The sequence below is a fragment of the Dermacentor albipictus genome, chromosome 4 (genome assembly GCF_038994185.2).
Source record: "Dermacentor albipictus isolate Rhodes 1998 colony chromosome 4, USDA_Dalb.pri_finalv2, whole genome shotgun sequence".
In the NCBI taxonomy this organism is placed as follows: Eukaryota; Metazoa; Arthropoda; class Arachnida; order Ixodida; family Ixodidae; genus Dermacentor; species Dermacentor albipictus.
In genome coordinates this window covers 76,118,900-76,141,170 of record NC_091824.1, presented here as the reverse complement: position 1 = coordinate 76,141,170, position 22,271 = coordinate 76,118,900, and the positions used below count along the sequence as shown (strand labels likewise).

The window sequence follows — 22,271 nt, the reverse complement described above, 5'->3', positions numbered from 1 at the left end:
ACATGTATATTTCATTAATTGCAAAACTACATTTTTAACATTGCTACATTGCCTTCTGTTGAGGAAAAGCCCCATTATATTTGGTCCTGCACCATAAGCAGTGATGTATGCTAAGAAGCAGTAGCAAGGGCTCTGAAACATAATGTTAAGGACCACTACAGTGGGATACTTACTGAACGATAGTTATGAAATTATACTGCCCAGTAATTCTGCCCATGGGCATTGATACATTGCCTATGTGTTGCTCATCCTAAAGTCTTTAATGTAGGACAGAAGCCTCAGAAATATCTCGAATGTTTCCAAGCATCAGAGTACTTTATTCACGTTAAATTCATCTCCAGCTACCTGTTGCAATCTATCTTGTAGCTCACAGTTGAAGATATTGAACTTCAGGCGTTTGTATTGATTGTGTTTTGGAATAATTTACAGCTGGACTGGGTGCTGGCCATCTGTGGAAGTTTTGATCGGGTGGACCACATGATGTCTGCCTTTGACACTCTATACGAGAGCGACAAGTTGTTGGATGGGACACCCGTCTGCCTTCTCTTGGAAAACTCGCTCACTTGGCTGCTCAGGAAGGTATGCTTGGCCCTTTACATTCAGCTCGCCAGCTTAGTTAGCGCAGCAGTTCTAAATTTTGCAGATTTCCAATCCTGAAGAAAAAGGGGAGTAGTACAAACACATTGATGTCGAATGCTCAACTGCATTTCAGTTTCCAAAATGTGACCTACTCGCAGGCTCATCAGTGGTGAGGTGAACAGAACCAACCATCATGGCAAAATGAAATGTGAACAAGAAATGCCGAAGTAGAGCACCTTTCACAAGTAATAACTCAAAAGCATGATCTCGCAGCACTATTTACCTGTTCACCACAGATGGCGTAGGCCTCACTATAAATGTACAGGCTAAGGCTACACTGATACTACACAAACTCAAATTCAGAAACTGTAGAACGCTCTCTAGTTATTCCTAACTTGTTCGCATTTCAATTCTACTTAATAGTGCTTCTGTGCATCATTTTCTAGATATATAAAGCCAGTGCCTCCTATGGCAGCATTGAGTTTCCAGAAAATGGTAGTGCCACTGCAAAAGCAGCTGGAAGTTTCCTAATAACAGGCATTGCTGTACTAATAAGAGCAAAGCAGCTTGCATAAATTACCCTAAATGGGGAGCAAAAGCCGTGACAGCTACCATGGAAGTATACAAGTGCTTAATGTAATAAATTACTCAAGAGCACGGTGTCTGCTCCTGCTGCTCCTGCTCCTGCTGTCTGCCGGCTGACCGTCTGCTCCTGCTGGCTACTGTTTTATACCATTTCCTTGCAAATTAAACCTGTCTTCTTATGTTGTTAATTTTTTTAATTATGGGCCTTTACTCGATCTAATGTTTACACAAGGTACATAGACTGCAAAGAATGTTTTATTAGCTTGCATGTAAATGTATAACTCTTTGTGGAATACGAGCTTACTGGGGACATAGGCAGCAGTAGCAGTGACAGTATATACTGCCATGGCAGACAGTTTAATCAGGATTCATAGCTCTTGGTAGTATAGTGACCAACCATATTCAACTTAGCTGCTGGTGTAAAGTGTTGGCAGTGACATAATCCGCCTTTTGCGATGCATTGTGGCGCCACTGTGCGGTGGCCACGAGAAACGATTTGGCAGGCGCCGCTCTCGCCGCGACAGACAGCCGCCGCACGCGAGACACGTGTGCAAGCAAGCAGCGTGCGAGTGAAAACCGCAACAACGTGTGCGCACAGTTTGTCGCCGTCCGCTAGCCATGGAGCCCGCTGGTGACTGCTTTGTACCTGGAGGTTTCTTCAGCGTGACGAACGGCTGGAAAAAGCGCTTCGGCAACGTCAAAATCCCCACGGAAGCGCAGCTCGAAGAACACATGGTGTCGAGCGGAGCGCGCTTCGCGCGACAGCAAATGAAAGGAACGATGTTCCAAGAAGAAGGATACGTGCGCAACGTCATGTACAACGACGTGTCAGCAGAATCCACGTGCGGACTTTTGCGTAGTATCTGCCTACCGTCAATGAAAGGCGGCTATTACATCGTGCACGCCGCGATTTCCAAGGCGTCGGGCTCGATCCTGGCTGGTCATTGCCTCTGCCCCGCAGGGTGAGCAAGCTTTCTATTCTACATCTGGAGCGCGACCTGCATGAACCGCGTGCAGGACATTTAAGTCTGATGGGTTAAATTTTGGAATTCATAACTATACCGGCCCTGCCGTTTTGGGCTAGCTGTTTGCTTATATAAAGGTACGGTTGCTTAAATGTTGAACAAATACACATACTGTAAATGAAGAAAGCGGGGAGTTCTTGTTTTTGCGCATTTGCATGTATACCGATCAACACGGTCGTGCAGCATACTTGTCTGCGACCGCACACAGCCTTGGATTGCCGGTATCACACAGTACACTATTTAGAGGCATATAACGAGAATGACTTCCAAGTTTGGCTGTTTACTATAAAACCGCTAGTTGTACCTAACTTCGTGCCGGCATAGCTGTCTGACAAGCCGCATCGCATCGTTCAATGGTGCTGTTAAAGTGTGTACATGGTGTTACAAGGCCAACGCGCGAGTGGTGGTGTGCGGCTCATGTCTGAGATTGGCGCATGTATTTCACGTTGAGTGACGTGAACTTAAACCCGTTCTTTCGAATTCATAAACACTTGATCCCATCTTTTCCTTGATGAATACCTGTTGAGCATGAAAACTCATCTCCTCTTCCATTTTATTCTTGCAGCCTGAGCGGCACATGCCAACATTTTGTTGGGTTAATCCTTCATGCCATTCACTTGGCGCAAAAGGATGCGGCAACGTGCACGGAAGTTCCATGTGCTTGGATTGTTCCTGCCCAAGGTAAGAATGCTACTACTTAGCAAGCATTAGTTAACATAGGAGGCGGCAAAAGTGCCTAAAAAATCTGTGATCACACTTCCGGCCCCTTTCTGCAAACGGTTCTTTGTGGCACCGTGTTGACCATTTAACGTGTTGTAAAATTGTTTGCATTCGTGGTAGCAGCTGTTGAATATCAACTCATTCACACAGCTACATTGTTTACAGCGTACATGAGTATTGGTATGTGGACAAATATAGGCTACTGGTTTTAATTAAGAACACATATTGGTGTCGCTTCAAAAATTCTTAACTACAAGACCTGCATAGAGAAAAAATAATCCCAAACTGCAACATTTAATTTTCTTACAATGGATGTGGTCGTTGGCTAAACATCACAGGAAGCACTTAAAATTTCGTTATTGTACTTGTACAAACAAAACTTTTTTTTTCAGTCAAAAAGCATGAGCCACCTCTGCCTCTGCAAGACATCACTTTTCACACAAGGAAACATGAAGGTGCGAAAAGGCGGCGGTTTGATCCACTGCCAGGGCTCTCACCGAGTGACCCATCTCTGCTTGCTGCCGATCTCGAAAAGGTGGCAGCAAACTGCCTGCTTCTCCGTTATATGAGCAAAGAAAACTCAGGTGAATCACTTGTAAGTGCTACACTTAACTCTGCATGCTTGTGATCTGTTAAAATAAGAGTTAGCAGTGTTCCATCAGCATGTGACGACAGACAGGAACAGTTTGAGAGCCCCTTTTACTGTGCTTTTATGCGAAGTACAGTTTGCATCAGTATAACACTAATGTCAGTAGTGTTTATATATGGTGACTTTCTTTTATGCGAAGCATATTACGAGAGCTCAACCCAGCTCCTCAGGCGCGGCGGTGTCGCCTTCAATACCACGTGACACCGTGACGTCACGACAGAGGTGAAACGGGGCTCCAACTCGCGCCGTCGCTCGCGGCGGTATATAAGCAGCTGCGCTTGCCTGTGCTAGACACTCACGAGGTGAGATGCTTCCTGGGGGCAGAGCTGCTCGTTGGAATGAGAAGCGAAGGTTGCGGCGTGCTGCAGAAACTGATTTTCTAGGTGGATTTGCTCAACTCTTGCAAGGTGGGCTGGGTGGGAATCGAACCAGGGTCTCCGGAGTGTGAGACGGAGACGCTGCCACTGAGCCACGAGTACGATGCTTGAAAGGGGTACAAAAGTGCCTCTAGTGAATGCGGTGTTGCCTTAGAAACGAGCTGTTTCTAAGGCTCAGGCGTGCGTCGCTTGCTCAGGCGCACATTTCGTTGCCGCGCCGAACGCTGCGTTGCTCGACGCTCACCGCGTTCAATGCGGGGCGCGTAGTCGCTGCTCCGTAGCCCATTGTCTTACATCCCTTGGCGGGTCGACGGGAACGCTGTCGCGTTCCACTCTTGAAGGCGAAGCAGAGTAACGCATGAGTTGTTTCTTCGTCTAGCCGAACCAAATATAGCCAAGCAACAGCAGTTCACCAGGCTAAACAGTGGTTCAACAACTAAAATAAAGGCTAGTATGCTTCGCATCCTGGGCTTAACCTTAGCTAAGCCACAGCCATTTTTTTATCTCACTAAACAATCTGCAAGCTTAGCAATGAGATGATGCAGCAAACCTGTGATGTAAGTCTTGGTTAATTGAGGCAACTAAACCTCTTTAAAGCCAAAGTTATTTTAAAAATTCTGGCAGAACCTATCTCGTGATGACTGAAATAATGCGAGAGCATTCATGCACATACACACTGTTAAACTGACACAAACATCTGTTCAACTTCCATTCTATAGCTTGTCTTGTCCATGACAGCAGTAAGGGACTGAATTCCAAAGTGTGATACATTTAAGGGCTTTCAAATGCTGTGTGCCTTTACAAAAGACAAGACCTTTGACGCCTCCTGTAATACTGTAGGTATCAAGTCGGTGATGAACTCCCCAGTGCCTGCTTCATAACTTCTTATAGCCACATGTGATTCACATAATTATCATGCGAGACTGTCCAATCACCTGCAACTTATGCAGCAAAGCATGTGAGTATAGCATGCTGGGCAAGTCTTATTAAATTATCTGTACATAGTTTCCTTAGTTACGTGTATTAAGTGTCCCTTGATTTCTCATACCATGCTTTATAGCTGAATGGAATAACTTCTCTACACAGAGCTGCTGAACCTAATTTTAAAGAATTTTAAATCTTGCGTTGGCATATCTGATTACTGTTTACCTCTACGTATGGCTTGAGTTTTTTCTATCCCCTTCTGCAACATGCACATTATTGCACTTTCATATTTACATTTGCTCTTGATTTACAGCACATGTTAGCACGAGTTCATGTCACTGCATCTGAATGTTTTTTTTTTTTAATTTTCTAATGCTAGTAAGCTTGTAGTTTGCTTACTTTCAAAACTGTTCTTTGCTCACCCTGAAAGAAGGCATTTAGAGTACGAATAAATAAAATGTGAAAAATGATTCAGAAGTACAATACTGAGTTTGCTTGTTTAACAACCATGCGCAATAAGGCATGCCAGGTATGAGACCACAATCTGAACCTATTTTGTTGCGCTTCTCACCACTGGCGCAATATGATGCTGTCAAAGACCTGTTTATAAAATCCTCAAATCTTTACTATGCTGCTTCGTATATTTCAAGCTGCACTACTATTCAAGGTAGTCACTAAGCTAACATTTGCATGTTATCTGCGCTGTCTAATGTAAAGCACTATATTCCAGGATGAACACAGTCCCAGTGAAGTGGCACCAGAAGCTTCAGACACTCCACTGGTCCCAGACATTGAAGACATCCACAGTGAGACCTGTCAAAGACTCATACAAGAGAGGTTTGATGGTAAGAAAGTCCACTTCCTTGTTTATTACTTTTTTCGCAACTTTTTGTCTTGGCACGTGTCATTCTGAGGCTGTCTCATTTATATAAGAATGCCCACCTATGTCTCTGGGCATCACCTTCACAAGTATCCCACTGAGCAGCAGATAATGCAGCAGTCAGTTTTAGACTTAGTGTCTTGTCATTTCTTAACTTTTACAGGGCTGTCGCATAACTCGATGTGTGTGAGCACCCACAGGGTCCTCAAACATATCTGCTTCATCTATGGCATGTTTGTGAAGCACTGTGTGAATGTATAATGGATGTTCCTTTAGCATGAGTCCATCACCTGGATTCATGCACGGCATTTGTCATATATATATGTTGACTGTGTTTTGGCAGAGCATGGAATTGAAAGCATGCACATTTGTCTTGCTCTTCTTGTTTTTAGGCATGTTTAAATACTTGCAATACTGAACCAACTCTACGATTTAGCTATGTTGACCAGCATAATTAGCGAAAAAAAAATAAAACATAATGAGCACATGCAAGTTACAAGCTGCAGAAAAATTCTTATGTCACTGTGAAAGTAAGCTGTACAATTTTGTAGGAGATTAGTATCTACCTACATTTTAATCGTTGCAATATGCAGTTGTGTCATTTGACACAACCTAAGTACTTTAGCCTCTTTGAGTAGGCCTGTAGGGGTTTCTTTGTAGGAGTAAATAAAAGCTAACCTAATGGTATTAAGTTTCTGACAAGTGATTCAACATAAAAGAAAGTAAGGCGTGCAAACACCAACAAGAGAACTAGACAACATGGCATTTACTTAGTTTGGTTCTCTTGTATCCATGTTTGCATGCGTTACTTTCTTTTAGAGCGATTCGCTACCAACTAGCTGAACTTTCTCTCATTTTAAGCTTCATTTCTAGTACACTTAGCTCCTATCTGCAGCGTTTGTGTTGTCTGGTTCTCTTGTGTCCATGTTTGCACCCCTTACTTCCTTCCACGATGAATCCCCACCAAATAGCTCAACATTGCCATGACAAGTGATGCTTTGTTGACGTCATGCTACTTCTCATTGCTTTAATACAATGTAATGCTTGCTGTACGACTTGTAAAACGGATTCTAAACCTATAAATTAACAATACTGTTTTTTTTTTTGCAGCTATACAGGCCCTCTCGGTGGACAGCAGAGCAGTTGTTCTCGAGTCGACGATTGGACAGGCCGCAAATCCAACCTGGCACATGGAGCGGATTGGTCGGCTAACTGCCTCAATGTTTAAAAGAATTGTGCGGTGCCGGAAACCTGACAGTATTGTTAAAGAGATACTTTACCCGCGGAGCTATAAAACTGAAGCCATGCACTATGGAAATGTGCACGAGCCAGATGCCGTTCAGGCATATGAACAGCTAATGGCCTGCATGGATAAGTCCATAACTGTGGGATATACAGGCCTGCACGTGCATGCTGAGCATCCGTTTATTGCTGCATCCCCAGATAGACTGGTATTTGAGGGCAGTGACATGGGGCTGCTAGAAGTTAAATGCCTGTTTTCTTTCAAAGGAAAAAGTATCGAAGAAGCTGCAGCTTCTCCAAAGTTTTGTTGTAGGGCAACAGGTAATGAAATTACATTGAAAAGGGAGCACGAATACTATTACCAGTTGCAGGGCCAAATGGCAGTGACAGGACTTAGCTGGTGCGACTTCGTTGTGTGGACTAATGCAGCATCCATTGCATCCTCCTTACACGTCGAAAGGATTTTCTTTGATGAGGCCATGTGGTCTCAGGAAATATTGCCAGCACTACTGAATTTCTATAGGAATGCTGTGCTAGCTGAGGAGCTGACCCAGCGAATTAGAAGAGGGCTTCCCCTGTATAGTTCTGCCAGGTATGTTGGCACTGCCAAAAGGAATCTGAAAACCTGCAGAAAGCAGGAGCCCCCTACTGCAAAAATAATGCTACGGGGTAGTATTCCCACTGACGAAGAGCCGCGCAGGAAGAAGACGAAGACGACGATTGGAAGCTAGCGCGGGCTGTTGCCTCTTGGTCAACTGCGGCGTATTGCCTTGTAAATATACTTGTAAATAGCTTTTCGTCGGTGTCTTCCTACGTAACATATTTGGTGGAGGTGGACGTTCCCTGTACCTCGTCACGGAGCTTCGCAGTGGACGGTCCGTCGAGCCTACCTTCATGGCTCCCGGCGACGCCAACCCGACTCCACCGGCTCCGACACCTGCTGCCACTTCGACGACCTACATCACCCTCTCCGCTCCCTGTGATCCTGGCGTATTCTCGGCAAAAGATGGGGAAGACGTCGAGGACTGGATCAGCCTTTACGAGCACGTCAGCCGCAATAACCGGTGGGACCCAACTATCATGCTCGCCAACGTCGTCTTTTACCTCGGTGGCACACCTCGAGTTTGGTATCGGACGCACGAAGATGAGCTGACCAGTTGGGATTCGCTTAAGCAAAAGCTTCGAGACTTGTTCGGCAACCCCTACGGTCACCAACTTGCCGCGCAGAAGGTGCTTTCCGGTCGTGTGCAGACGTCAACGGAGCCCTACGTCACGTACATTCAGGACGTCTTGGCTCTATGCCGCAAAGTTGACGCACACATGACTGAGTCCGACAAGGTCTCCCACATCCTCAAAGGCATTGCCGATGACGCCTTCAACTTGCTCGTGTTTAACAACGTCGCGACGGTGGATGCAGTTATAAAAGAGTGCCGCCGCCTGGAATTCGCTAAAAGCCGCCGTATCGACCAACAGTTTGCCCGTCTGCCCAACACCCCAGCGACATCTTCCTGTGCCGACGCTCCTCGTCCCAACAACACTGGCGATGTTACCAGGATTGTCCGGCGTGAGATCGAGGCCGCCTATCCGGCTGCGTTCGACTCCAGCCCCTCCAATGCACCTGCAGTCACTGTTTCCCTGATCCAGGCAGTGTTCCGCCAGGAGTTCGCCAACATGGGTATTCACACAATCTGCTCGGCCCATCGCCCTGATCCCCACCCGGCATCTTCGATTCCACCCCGTCCCGCACCTTCTTACCCTCCACGTTTCCGCAACCCCTCTGAATGGCACACTGCAGACGACAAGCCAATTTGTTTTCACTGCCATCGAATTGGGCACATTTCTCGGCACTGCCGCAGTCGCTGGAGTTCCCTGAACCAGTCTACATATAAATCGAGGGTTCGACGGAAGCCCGTCTGGTCGGGATGAAGCATTGAAGAAGTAAAACGAAGGACACCGACCAACATAGAAGTGCTAAAAAATGAAAAAATCTAAAAGACGTTTCGGCTTTGCTACGGAAGCCTTGTTCACAATGGTATGACGGAAGGTTCATGGAAGCTTATGTATGCTTTAGAACGTGACGTAAGCAGCGCGTGTATGACGGGGGGAGGGTCCCCTCATTTCGATTAAGCGTGTGACGTGTTTTTTGTATCTCCAGTGACTCCAGATACAGACGCGATTTGTGGTTTCTTTCTTGGCCGATAATTCTCGAGCGATCCCAGTCGATATTGTGGCCCGTTGCCAAAAAACACGTCACACGCTTAATCGAAATGAGGGGACCCTCCCCCCGTCATACACGCGCTGCTTACGTCACGTTCTAAAGCATACATAAGCTTCCATGAACCTTCCGTCATACCATTGTGAACAAGGCTTCCGTAGCGAAGCCGAAACGTCTTTTAGATTTTTTCATTTTTTAGCACTTCTATGTTGGTCGGTGTCCTTCGTTTTACTTCTTCAGTCTACATATACTGCCTACTCTCGCCCCTCAGGTGGCCTTTCTCGTCCCTATGCTGCCCGCTCAGATAATGCCGCCACCGATTCTCCTGCGCCGAACCGACCCTATTCTCGTTCGCCTTCGCCCCAACGACGACAATCTCGCTCTCCCCAGCGCCGTCGTTCCTATTCGCCGACTCTCTTCAGACGCCGCTCCCAGCCGGAAAACTAGACGATGCAGCGGCCTCGAGGTGACGCTGCATTGCTCCCTACGCCGCCAAATCCTCTCCTGACGTTGCCCACCCATCTGAACCTTCTTGACGTGCAAGTCGACGGTGTTCCTGTATCAGCTCTCATAGACACTGGGGCGCATTTGTCGGTAATGAGCGTGGATCTTCGTAACCGGCTGAGGAAAATAATCACGCCCGCCACGACGCCTGTTGTCCGTGTCGCCGATGGCGGAACAGCCCCCGTAATTGGTATGTGTGCCGCCCGCGTCTCCTTCGCCGATCGCTCCACTACCGTGCTATTCACAGTCATCGCTCACTGTCCCCACGACATCATCCTCGGCCTCGACTTCCTCTCCGCACATTCTGCTCTCATCGATTGCTCCGCCAGTACTCTCCGCCTCCGAGACATATCGAGACATATCGCTGCGAGTACTCATCGAGCGTCTGCGCTCTGCACCTACCGACGCATCCGTTGGCCGATATGTCCTCCAGGGCGGCATTCTGTACCGAAGGAGCTTCCTCCCTGACGGCCCTGATCTTCTTCTTGTCGTGCCACAACATCTACGACAGACTGTGCTCTTTCAGATGCATGACGCACCCACTGCAGGACATCTTGGCGTAACCCGCACGTACGACCGCGTACGCCGCCGCTTCTATTGGCCTGGTCTTGCTCGCTCCGTCCGACGCTATGTTGCTGCCTGTGATCCCTGCCAGCGTCGGAAAACGCCTCAGGTGCTACCTTCCGGTCATCTCCAGCCGATCGCCGTCCCTGTGGAACCGTTTTTTCGTGTTGGATTAGACCTCCTCGGTCCCTTTCCCACGTCATCCTCTGAGAACAAATGGGTAGCCGTCGCAACTGATTACGCCACCCGATACGCTATCACGCGGGCTCTACCTACCAGTTGCGCCACTGACGTCGCGGACTTTCTCTTGCCTGACATTATCTTAGTGCATGGCGCCCCGCGACAGCTGCTTACTGACCGCGGTCGTAACTTCCTCTCGAAAGTTGTCGCCGACATTGTGCGTTCCTGCTCTATTCAACACAAGCTGACTACCTCATACCATCCTCAAACCAATGGCCTGACAGAGCGCTTAAACCGTACCCTTACCGACATGCTGTCCAAGTACGTTTCGAAGGACCACCACGACTGGGACGTTGCCCTTCCTTACGTCACCTTTGCTTACAATTCTTCCCGGCACGACACCGCCGGATTTTCTCCATTTTATCTACTCTACGGTCGCGAACCGACCTTGCCCCTTGACACGGTACTTCCTCCTGCTGCGACCTCAACAACCGAGTATGCGCGCGACGCCATCGCCCTCGCCGATCATGCACGCCAGCTTGCCCGTGCTCGACTGACGGACTCGCAAACCACGCAGCAGCGTCAGTACAACGCCCGCCACCGTGACGTACAGTTTTCGCCTGGTGCACTCGTGCTCCTGTGGTCGCCCTGTTGTCACGTTGGACTTTCCGAAAAGCTCCTTTCGCGATACACAGGGCCCTACCGCGTGCTTCGCCAGGTGACGCCTGTGACTTATGAAATTGCTCCTCTGAGCTCAACCTCGTGATCTACTCTGGCGTCCAGTGATGTCGTGCACGTCAGTAGGCTCAAGAGCTACTACACTGCTTCCGAGTCCAGCCTTTAGTCGCTCCGGGACGGCGCTTTTGCCGCCGGGGGTAATGCTACGGGGTAGTATTCCCACTGACGAAGAGCCGCGCAGGAAGAAGACGAAGACGACGATTGGAAGCTAGCGCGGGCTGTTGCCTCTTGGTCAACTGCGGCGTATTGCCTTGTAAATATACTTGTAAATAGCTTTTCGTCGGTGTCTTCCTACGTAACAATATGTACACCACAAAGAGAATGAAGTCATTGTCAAGGAGGTGGGACAAAACAATGGCCTGATACGGAAGGGCGTATGTGAGTCGGCTAATTACGAATGCGTGAACCAGGCTGATGGTCTCTCCCTTAGTTAGGCCGTCTCTGCTTCTTGCCACTCTCCTTATCATTCTGGCCACGTTTCCTGTGACCGCCTTTAGTTTTTGTAGGGTGTGAGATGTTCCAGCATTCTGCTGTATCCATATCCCCAATATTCTGAGTGTCTCCACTTCACGAATAGGCACCCCGTCGAGAGTCAAAGTGAGCGGCACCCAGTCCTTCTTTCTTGCGTACTTCGCACGCACCCGAATGAATTCCGATTTTTCGGGTGCGCATGCCATGTCCGCCGCCCTCGCGTATTCCACGACTGCGTCTATGGCCTTTTGAAGGGTTTCTTGCTTGTCCCCGTAGGACCCCTGGTGAGCCCAGAACGTGATATCATCGGCATATATCGCACAACCGAGATTCGGGTGCTTATCTAGCTCCAGGGCTAGCTTTCTCATCCCTACATTGAATAGCAGTGGAGAGAGTATAGCTCCCTGGGGGGACCTCTGTCGGGACAGTTGAAGGTGTCGGACCTCGTGGAGCCTAATCCGATTGTGGCCGTGCGGTGGCTGAGGAACGAGCGCACGTAGTTATAAATTCGCGATCCACAGTTCACCGCGAATAGCGTGGTGGGAGATGCTGTCGAAGGCCTTTTTGATGTCCAATGCCAGTACAAATTTATCTTCCGACCCTCTGTTGGGGTGCAGGACCTCGTGCTTTAGTAGTAGAAAAATGTCCTGTGCTGACACGTGGGCTCGGAAACCGAACATGTTGGAGGGGAACATGTTGTTTAGCTCTATGTGGTTCGAGAGCCGGATCTGCACAACCTTTTCAAAGAGTTTCCCCGCGCACGACGTTAGGGAGATGGGTCGAAGGTTGTTGATGTTACGAGGCTTACCTGGTTTTGGAATAAGAATAATTTTTGCTTCCTTCCATTCTTTTGGAAGGACGCCGTCCTCTGTCCAGACCGTGTCGTTAAAGAATTTGGTCAAGCTCTTTAGCGTGTCATCACTTAGATTGCGAATCATTGCGTTCGTGACCTGATCTACCCCTGGGGTTGTGTTTTTCTTGAAGGAGTGTGCCGCTGCGTAAACCTTCAAAGGTTACGGGGGCGTCCAGTTCCGGTTGGTCCTGACCTTCGTAAACGGGTTTGGTGGATTGCCCGGTCGGTACAGTACCTACGTATATCTCTTTAATTTTGTCTATGATGTCAGCTTCCCGACCTTCAAACTCGTTTTCAAGCAGCTTAAGTGTGCGATTCGCGACTGTTTTTGTTCCTCCCGGGTCAATCATACTTCGAAGAATGCGCCATGTTTTCTTTGTAGTCAACGTGCCCCGAAGCGAGTCGCTGAACTGACACCAATTGCTGTCGCTTAGCTTTTGTGCGTATTCGTTAGCTTCCTGCGCTAGCTGAGCTATCCGTATCCTGAGTTTACGATTAAGCTTCTGCCTTTTCCACCTTTTTGTGAGGCCTCTCCGGGCTTCCCAGAGATGCAACAGGTGATGATCCACGGCTGGAGCCTCCGTTGTCGTTTCAATTGTTTTGGTGACCCTAGAGTGAATAACTCGGATCTGCTCGGCCCATTCTCCTACGTCTGTTATGCTGCCGATTGTTTTCTGTTTTTCACGAAATTTGGTCCAGTCAAATAGCCTTGCCTTGCCAATAGCTCTTCGAATCCTGGCTGCATTAACCGATATGCTTAAGACATAGTGATCACTTCCTAGGTTTTCACCTAGGTTCGTCCATCGCGTCTCACTTTCGTTGTTGGTGAACGTGAGGTCGGGGGAAGTGTCCTGGGACACGCTGTTCCCGATTCGCGTTGGGAGATCCGGTTGAGTTAGCTGAAAAAGTCCGTAGCGCGTTAAAGTCGCCTAACAATATTAATTTGTCCCTACCTTGAGCGAGTCGCACCGCGGTGGCCACCACGTTTCCAAAATCCGCCTGTTGTTCTCTGGGAGAACTATAAACGCTGACAATAATTGTTTTAGGTTTGCCCCTTTTCTGCGGCCAAATCGTGATTATCTGGTGCTGAATAGGTTCCCGGAAAAAATAATTTACGCTAGTCGCGACATCCTTCTTGGCAAAGGTGGCTACTTGAGGGTAGTCAGGGTGAGCATAAAGCTCGTAGCCTTTGAGTTTTTGATTTTGTTTCCCTATTTCCTGAATACAGATAACGTCGGGAGGGATTGGCGCCGATTCTATGTAGTGCGTGAAATTAGCCAATTTAGTGCGTAGCGTGCAGCAATTCCATTGCCAGATTTCAATGTGTCCGCTCTTTGTGTTGCTTGCCATATTATCCATGGATATTACTGTCGCTATCAGTGTGCTCTATAGCTTTTGGAGTCCTGGTAGGAGCTCCCGGACTTTGACTGACCCTCTTTCGGGGGGACGGCTGCGGCTTTTGTTTGCACATCTTCTACCATTCGTTTGAGTTTGTGTAGCTCTGCGAACATTAGTTGCATGTTTTGTGCTAACTGTTGCAGCGTTAACGAATGAGTGCTGGAGGCGGTACTTTGTTGCAGTGATGTTTATGGTGGTGATTTGGAAGTGTGGTCCGCAATTTGTGTGATGTTTGTGGTGGTGATTTGGAAGTGTGGTCCGCAATTTGTATGGGTTGCTGTGATGTGCTGTTGTTTGCCGTGCGCTTAAAAGCTTCAAACTCGGCTCGTAGCTCGGCTGAACTGTTTCGAAGTATTTTGTTTTCTATGGCAAAATGAAAAGAAATAGCATGGCCTAAGCAAATTGTGTAGCATTGGTGATTACTATAGCCGTTACGTCTATAGACATAACAAAATAAATGTGCAGTGTACATGGAAGATAACTGAAAAAGCAGTATCATTTATTCAGGGATGGAAAATACAAATTTCCTCAGAAGGTAGCACAGTAGACAGCGTCGTCGTAATTACACGTGATATAGTATGAGAGTACACTGTTGTTACGCAGTCTGGTCTCTTCTGGTCATAAGCATGGTAAAGGAGGCTCATTTGAAGTAGAGATGTGCGAGCTGGCTACTTGTTCTCATTATTGATTGAAATGATTGGCTGTAGAAAATTGCACAAAAAGGCGCAAGTCCTAAAAATGCTGTCAATAATGTCGAGCATGTTGATTGGCAGTGGTTTGTCTAAAAAATGAAATTCTTTGATACGTCTTATGACTCGCTCAACATGGATCCTAGCGCCAGCTATTTTTCGGGTGGCAATCACGTCACTAGCTGACAATTGGTTCCCCATTTTAAATGGTGGCATGTGGATTTGAATAGATGGTGGAAAAACGCCCTCCAACCTAAAGCCTTTGTCGACCATCACACCGTCCCCCGCATCTAATAAACCCAGTAGGCCCGATTTTTCGACAACTTCGCTATCACTAACATGCCCACCCCACAAATCTGGCACAAATGAAACGTAGCCATCTGGTGTTACCCCAACAAGTGCTTTGAACGTGTTATAATGCTTGTACGAGGAGAAAGTATGCCTCTGTGCCTGTAGTTTTGAAGGTCTTTGGATTCTCACCTCTGTGCAATCAAGGATGACTCTAGTGTTTGAGAAGTCACTGAATGCCATTGGCATGTGCCTTTTGATCTCTGCTAATGTGGGAAACCTTGTCAATGCTGAGAGCTCTTTATCAAGAAAAATTACCCATGTACAAAAGATGCGACTAAGGCATGACTGAGAAATTCCAAAGATTCGAGCCACTTCCTTGGCACAAACACCAGTCCTGAGCCTATACAGCACCATGAAAAGTTCTTCGCGCTTGGAGAGCTGTCTTTCCTTTGCTTGTGTTTTTCCTCCATCCCAATAAACCATGCGTTCTGCATTTTTTTCAATGTGCTTAAAGAGTGCTTCAAACTGTTCCTTACTTTGCAGTCCTGTATAAAACTTAAAAGACGATTTGTGAATAGTATCCACAGAAAACGTGCAGCGTTTTAGCTTTCTGCATTGCAGTTCTAGGTCCCTGACTTTCCGTTGTAATGCCACATTTTCAGTTAATAGGTGGTCAGTGTTCTCCTCTCTGCTTAAGGGCATTGGCCCTAGGACCTCCTGTGGCTCAGTGAGCATTGGGGATGTTGCAAGCAGCAAGAGTGCATCAGGTGCTCCTTCCTCGTCGAATGAAGAGTCTGCACCTGCATTTGCATCAACAAATGCAATAAAGTGACGCTATTGCTTTAGACACAATTCATTGAACACTGACATTTACTCTGAGCATTCGCACTTTGTGCGGAGTGCACTACTCTAATGACCTGGTCACCTGAAAGCAAATTATGGATAATTCATATGTCGCAAACGTGCAAGACTCGCAATGAGCAACATAAGGTGAGCCTCAGAAAACATTTCCAGCTGCATAATGTGACAGTGTGCTTGCCATTAGTTCAAAAGCCACTGCTCACCCTGAACACAGGACGTGTCTGGTTCCCCATCACTGTGACCTTTACAAGTTCCTCCTTGACCTGAAACCTCTGTACCTGTGACGTAAAGTGAGTAATAAAATAGTATGAGTACACACAAAAACGCATGACTCGGATAGGGCATGAAGTGTAGTTCTTAGGGCAAATATCACGTTTCACTACTGCATATATTCCTTTATAGTGTGCCATAGTGCTTGGCGTACATACACAGGTAATGGGGAGGCCAACAGAATGTCAGTTTGCATACGTGTTTTACCCACATAAAGTATATGTACACCTACAAAAATGCCAGAAAATGGCCAGTATGCCCAGAACCGGTGATACCTGCTGTTGGTGGAGCGCCTGTTTTCCTCTTGGAACGCGCCGCGGTACGAACATGGCGGTCGACCGCGTCCTTCTTTCTGAACTGGTCTGTATACACGAACAGCGTTGGTATGAAGTCCGGATGTCTGGGTGACAGTGAAGGTGCCCCTGGAATGTGTCCGTTACACAATAAGACGCGCCACTCGACTCCAGAAAGCGCAGCACGGGAAAATGAGCCATAGTACAAACCGTACTACATCGCTATTCGCTAAACGAACATAAGCTTTCTTCAAGAAATATTACTATACTCGGTGTCGACAAGAATGATGAAATGACAAATAGCAGCGATTGCTAACTAGCACCATCAGCTACTTAAACAGTGCACGCCGTTTCCAAATCTGCCCGGCAGTGCAGGCGCGCTTGGCTCCAACGGATAACTACGCCGACATCACGAGCACTCGCTGAACGCTTATGAAGTAGTAAAAGTGTGCACGGTGTAAAGTTGCTGAAGACTGCGTTCTAGCGGCGGCCGCACAGAGGTGACAGCAAAAAAAAAACAAAGTAAAGCACAACGCGGCGGCCGCACAGAGATGACGACAAAAAAGAATTAAAAAAAATAAAGCACCGCGTTTCACTCGGCCGGCTCGCGCGAGCAAGAGATCATTTGTTTCGCTAGCTCAAACACATTTGCGTCTTTCTCGAGATTATTCGTATGAGTCAGTAACGACAAAAACAGAGAACTACGTATGTGGATGCATACCTGTCACAAAGTGCTTCCCGCAGAGTCGAGATGCTGCTGACGGCTGCCATGGACGCCCTTGCGCATATTGCCGCTTCACAGCCCTAATCCAGGCTTCACGGCGCTGTCGATCTCGTTTTACCGACGGAAATCGGAAAAACCGCACTGTCCTGCTGGGACTGTCACGTGAACTGCAGCCGTACGCGACACACGACATTGGCATCGCGCCAAATTTCGATGTCAATATGTTAGGAAGGCCTGCCGTGCGCGCGGCAGCGAGAATAGCGCAGCTGAGAATGCCCCGGCCGTCCGCCGTCTGCTCTAGCGCCTGCCAAATCGCTTCGCTCCTCAGCCGCTAGGGCACTGCGCATGCGCAGTTCGGCGTCGCAAAAGGCGGATTGTTGGCATGCAACATTTAAAAAATATTGTAACATAGGTTGGAGACGGAGTGTTACAAAAGAGCTGTTGCTCTTTAATGGCGGGCCAGAAGAAGAGCGTGCAGCTTACGCACTTCGTCTTTCATGGCGCCGACCTTTGCGCGCGCCGTTCTGCGGTGCGGGAGCCCCCACATCTTTGTGTCAATTGCCCCCATGCGAAAAGCGACCGTCTCAGTCGCGTCACAAAGTTCTTTCAGCGACATAAGTGGAGCGCCTCAGGTGCATGTCGGCGTTCACGTACGCGCATAGTATGGTTTCATGCGCACTACATGAACAACTTCAGCACGAGGACGACGACGGAGCGAACCGGGGTCAGACACAATTGGCACAATGATGTGGGGCTTCCGCAAGGTGTCGGTATTGTTCAAGGGCATAGCGAGAGGGTCATGCGATAGGGTTGACACGTCGCAGTTGTACTGCCGTGTTCGCTGCTGCAGTGCCTTTTCCATAGATATGGCTTCTGCAAGAAACTCTGCAACGGTCTTTGGTGGATTGCGTATTAGGCCACCGAATAACTCTTGCTTGACACCTGCATCAAGTTCCTGAGCTTTTTTTCTTCCAGCATGGAGGGATCTGCGCGTCGGAAAAGTCGGCACATATCTTCAACAAACATTGCGACGCTTTCGTTCGGCCGCTGTACTCTCGACTGAATAGTAGATTCAATTCGCTCCTTGCGATCGAGGCTGGCGTATGTGCCGATTAGCTGCCGTCGGAATTCGTCCCATGTCGATAGGGCCGCCTCACGGTTCTCGAACCATGTCCGCGTATAGTCCTCGAGGGCAAAGTAGGCGTTGCGTAGCTTGCACTCTGGAGTCCAGCCGTTGTATACTGCGACACGCTCAAAGTGATCAAGCCAGTCCTCTACATCCTCGAAGGTGTCCCCGTGGAAGGACGTGGGGATTCGCGGCTGGTAGAGGACAAGCTCGGTCAACACGGTCGAGGAAGATGATGGAACCGACGTATTCATTCTTCTGACTTGGTTGGGTAGCGGCTCGTGCTCAGGTGGCAGTCCTTGAAGTCGGCGGCTTGTTCGTACGTGCACAGGAGTCAGCGCGACCGGACTTCGTACTGGGCTTGTAGACGGTGTTCGATCTGGGAGTGGTAGCATGTACCCAGCACCTCCACCAGAAAAAATGTTACGTAGGTTGGAGACGGAGTGTTACAAAAGAGACGTTTCTCTTTAATGGCAGGCCAGAAGAAGAGCGTGCAGCTTACGCCCTTTGCGCGCACCGTTCTGCGGTGCGAGAGCCCCACATCTTTGTGTCAATATTCTTTTAGGAGAACACCCACCTACCACATAAGCATGTCTAACAGGTTGTGGTCGGACAGGGTGTTACAAGATGCCACTAACAGTGTTTATACTGCCATCCATGGCTATAGTAACCCAGTATTGTGGACGTGCTCGCTGGAGACAAGTCAGTGTGGGAGTATGGCATAGGCGCTAGGAATAGCAGGGGAGAGTTATTAGTAGAGTTTGCAGAACAGAATAATATGCGGGTAATGAAAACCTTTTTCCGCAGGCGGGCTAGCCGAAAGTGGACGCGGAGGAGCCCGAATGGCGAGACCTGAAATGAAATAGACTTTATACTCTATGCTAACCCTGGCACCATACAAGCTGTAGATGTGCTCGGCAAGGTGCGCTGCAGTGACCATAGGATGGTAAGAACTTGAGTTAGCCTAGACCTGAGGAGGGAATGGGAGAAACTGGTACGTAAGAAGCCGATCAATGAGTTAGCGGTAAGAGGGAAAATAGAGGAATTCCAGATCAAGCTACAGAACAGGTATTCTGCCTTAACTCAGGAAGAGGACGTTAGTGTTGAAGCAATGAATGACACTCTTGTGGGCATCATTAAGGAGTGTGCAATGGAAGTCGGTGGTAACTACGTTAGGCAGGATACCAGTAAACTATCGCAGGAGACGAAAGATCTGATCAAGAAACGCCAATGTATGAAAGCCACTAACCCTACAGCTAGAATAGAACTGGCAGAACTTTCGAAGTTAATCAACGAGCGTAAGACAGCTGACATAAGGAAGTATAATATGGATAGAATTGAACATGCTCTCAGGAACGGAGGATGCCTAAAGGCAGTGAAGAAGAAACTAGGAATTGGCAAGAATCAGATGTATGCGTTAAGAGACAAAGCCGGAAATATCATTACTAATATGGATGAGATAGTTCAAGTGGCTGAGGAGTTCTATAGATATTTATACAGTACAAGCAGCACCCACGACGATAATGTGAGAAAGAATAGTCTAGAGCAATTTCAAATCCCGCAAGTAACGCCGGAAGAAGTAAAGAAAGCCTTGGGAGATATGCAAAGGGGGAAGGCATCTGGGGAGGATCAGGTAACAGCAGATTTGTTGAAGGATGGTGGGCAGATTGTTCTAGAGAAACTGGCCACCCTGTATATGCAATGCCTCATGACCTCGAGCGTACCAGAATCTTGGAAGAACGCTAACATATTCCTAATCAATAAGAATGGGGACGCCAAAGACTTGAAAAATTATAGACCGATCAGCTTACTGTCAGTTGCCTACAAACTATTTACTAAGGTAATCGCAAATAGAATCGGGAACACCTTAGACTTCTGTCAAGCAAATGCAGACGTATACGGAGGAGTTAAAATATTTTGGTGTTAGATAGTCCCACGGAAGTGGCAATAATGGGCAGCTTGTCGTGCAAGGAGCAATAATGAATGATGTGGTGTGACTTGGCTGTGACCATTCAGGCAAACTTCATGCAGTTGTGCCGATGTGCTTTAAATGCATAGCAGAATGTATGGTGTGCCACTTATGATGCGTATTTAATCACCGTGATGAATTCATTGATATGCAGGGCCAGCATCGCATCCTCACACCACCACACCTGACTGGATCATGGTGTGGTCTGATTCCGCTAGGAGCTCCTTGCACCAGTGTCACCACCACTGGGCTCAAATGGAACCTAGGTAGGTTCTACTTGATCCTCCAGTGTGCTTAAGTTTTACTGTCCTGTGAAGCGCCGAAATCTTCACATTTGGTGCAGAACTCTTCTGTCATGCCAATTTCTATCTGCCTAAGCTTGATGTTTCAAAACCTGAACATGCAGATTGGGCAAAACCTTGAGGGAGTATTCTCATTGCTGCAGTAGCATTTTTTTTCCCTAAAATTACATGAACAGCACTTCCCATCAACACCCTCTTTTGAGCAGTTTTGCCATTCTGAGTGGGCATTTTGGTGGGCAATGGCACAGATGTGCAGTTGCAAGTTTATCATTCAGTGGTGGTACTTGTCAGTCAGCCAATCAGTGACCACTGAAGGTTACATCTGCAAAAGCGAGCAATCAAAAACGCAGTCTGCTAAACACTCGGCCTTCCTGTGATGCGAGTGCCTACTTAGCGTAGGTCTGGCTGAGTGTATTCCACCAGCTTTTGCAACAAACGATTTGTTGCAGCACGCTCGTTTCCATTGGCATCTTGTCGTGGCCTCTAATGACAGTGACGACAGCCTCTGGAGCCCAAGGCGCAGTGCTTATACAGAGATATATATCATAGGAAAATGATCTTTCATGCTCAAGTTTTGTAGCAAGATTGCATTTTATGGTCCAGATCATTCACTTTAACATTTAGCACTATTACTTGCCTGGTGCATCAGAAAAAAATTTCCAAATTTGCCTTTGTCTGTACTCTTTGTGCTGAGTGATGTTCACAAGATGGCGACTATGTAACTTTTGGCATCTGCATTAGGGCAAAGCATGGTCTTCTAAAGATTGATTTCTATCGATCATTTAGGGGTTCATCCGAGAGGTGCAAACAAAGGAAAGTTTGCAGTTTTTTTTCTTGAAAAACCAGACAAGTAAGAGGGCTGTTTATTGGACGATTCAAACCACAAAATGAGCGCTTGCTGCAAATTTCAAGCAGAAACAGAGCATCAGCAAGTACAAAATCTGTTTTCTACAATTCTGTTTTCCAAGTGCATTGTTACCCCTTGCACATGCCTGTTCAATTAAACAATGCATGCTGGTCGTTGTTTTCTTTGGAGCGCTAATTCAGAACAGCACTGCAAAGCCATGACGTGGAGGCTGCATGTAGGGCGCCTACCTCCAACTCTCACAGCAAAAAGCAGCTAGATTGCATGCTTGAATTATTTTCAGCCGAAAGTCCATCATTGCTGCAAAAAGTTCAGTTTGTCTCATGATTTTTATATAGTCTTTACTAACCATACAAGAATCAAGGCAAGAGTGTAAGAGTAGTGAAAATGTTTTTCTACGGCCCATCTTCAAAGCGTTTTTTTTTTAAAATTATTTGAATATACTGCAGGCCCTTGACGGCTCGTGCAGGTGTGGTGCAGAAATGTAACTACATAGTAAAAAAAATATTCGCGGTGAAAAGTGTTTTCACTGAAATTAGGTTCATAAAAGAGTCGATGTTATTGCAACATACAATATCATTAGTTAACTTGTTCTGCTGAGAAATGGCCGACGGGAAAAGGGAGCGCTTGCGAAAGTTAACACGACTTGTGGGTAGATGGATTGTTTTAGAATGATTTAGTCTGGTTGAACATTAAGGAGGATCATGCAGGCAATGAGAACATGTTATGTGGAAATGACCATGGTATAATTGATAAATGAATTTTAGTCAAGAAATTATTCTCTGCGAGAGGGATTTTAGGTTTGCTCTTGCAATCAGACCCGAGGCACTTGATTGGCTTTTGTAGTCTGAATATACAAACCTGACTGCTAATTTTTGTATGCATTCTATTTTATTGATAAGGTATTTTTGATGAGGACTGCAGATTATATCAGCACATTCTAGGCATGGCCATATTAGTGTTTTGTGCGCATTTAG

General features: G+C 47.3%; 3 protein-coding genes across 3 annotated transcripts in view; 2 read left to right on the top strand and 1 right to left on the bottom strand.

Annotated features, from left to right (window-relative positions):
- The window catches only part of LOC135895875 (thiamine pyrophosphokinase 1), a 31,320-nt gene that overhangs the window by 5,952 nt on the left and 3,097 nt on the right, over positions 1–22,271 (top strand). The window contains exons 5-6 of the mRNA XM_065424083.2: positions 430–579; positions 20,282–20,393. Coding sequence (XP_065280155.1) covers positions 430–579; positions 20,282–20,393 — 262 coding nt within the window. The remainder of the gene's footprint in view (positions 1–429; positions 580–20,281; positions 20,394–22,271) is intronic.
- Positions 640–7,714, top strand: LOC135895873 (uncharacterized). The gene is made up of 5 exons (XM_065424080.2): positions 640–2,126; positions 2,755–2,870; positions 3,302–3,504; positions 5,590–5,704; positions 6,850–7,714. The coding sequence occupies exons 1-5, from the start codon at positions 1,783–1,785 to the stop codon at positions 7,710–7,712; spliced, it is 1,641 nt and encodes a 546-aa protein (XP_065280152.2). The 5' UTR covers positions 640–1,782; the 3' UTR covers positions 7,713–7,714.
- Positions 13,937–17,339, bottom strand: LOC135895874 (uncharacterized). The gene is made up of 4 exons (XM_065424081.2): positions 17,030–17,339; positions 16,291–16,437; positions 15,949–16,023; positions 13,937–15,684 (listed from the first exon to the last, which is right to left on the bottom strand). The coding sequence occupies exons 1-4, from the start codon at positions 17,229–17,231 to the stop codon at positions 14,573–14,575; spliced, it is 1,536 nt and encodes a 511-aa protein (XP_065280153.1). The 5' UTR covers positions 17,232–17,339; the 3' UTR covers positions 13,937–14,572.

Coding starts and splice junctions, on each gene's coding strand:
- LOC135895873 (XM_065424080.2), top strand. CDS start 1,783: ATGGAGCCCGCTGGTGACTGCTTTGTACCTGGAGGTTTCTTCAGCGTG. Junction 3,505..5,589: donor AAAACTCAGGTGAATCACTT/GTAAGTGCTACA, acceptor ACTATATTCCAG/GATGAACACAGTCCCAGTGA. Junction 5,705..6,849: donor CATACAAGAGAGGTTTGATG/GTAAGAAAGTCC, acceptor TTTTTTTTGCAG/CTATACAGGCCCTCTCGGTG.
- LOC135895874 (XM_065424081.2), bottom strand. CDS start 17,231: ATGCCAATGTCGTGTGTCGCGTACGGCTGCAGTTCACGTGACAGTCCC. Junction 16,024..16,290: donor AGGCGCTCCACCAACAGCAG/GTATCACCGGTT, acceptor TTTACGTCACAG/GTACAGAGGTTTCAGGTCAA. Junction 15,685..15,948: donor AGACACGTCCTGTGTTCAGG/GTGAGCAGTGGC, acceptor ATGCAAATGCAG/GTGCAGACTCTTCATTCGAC.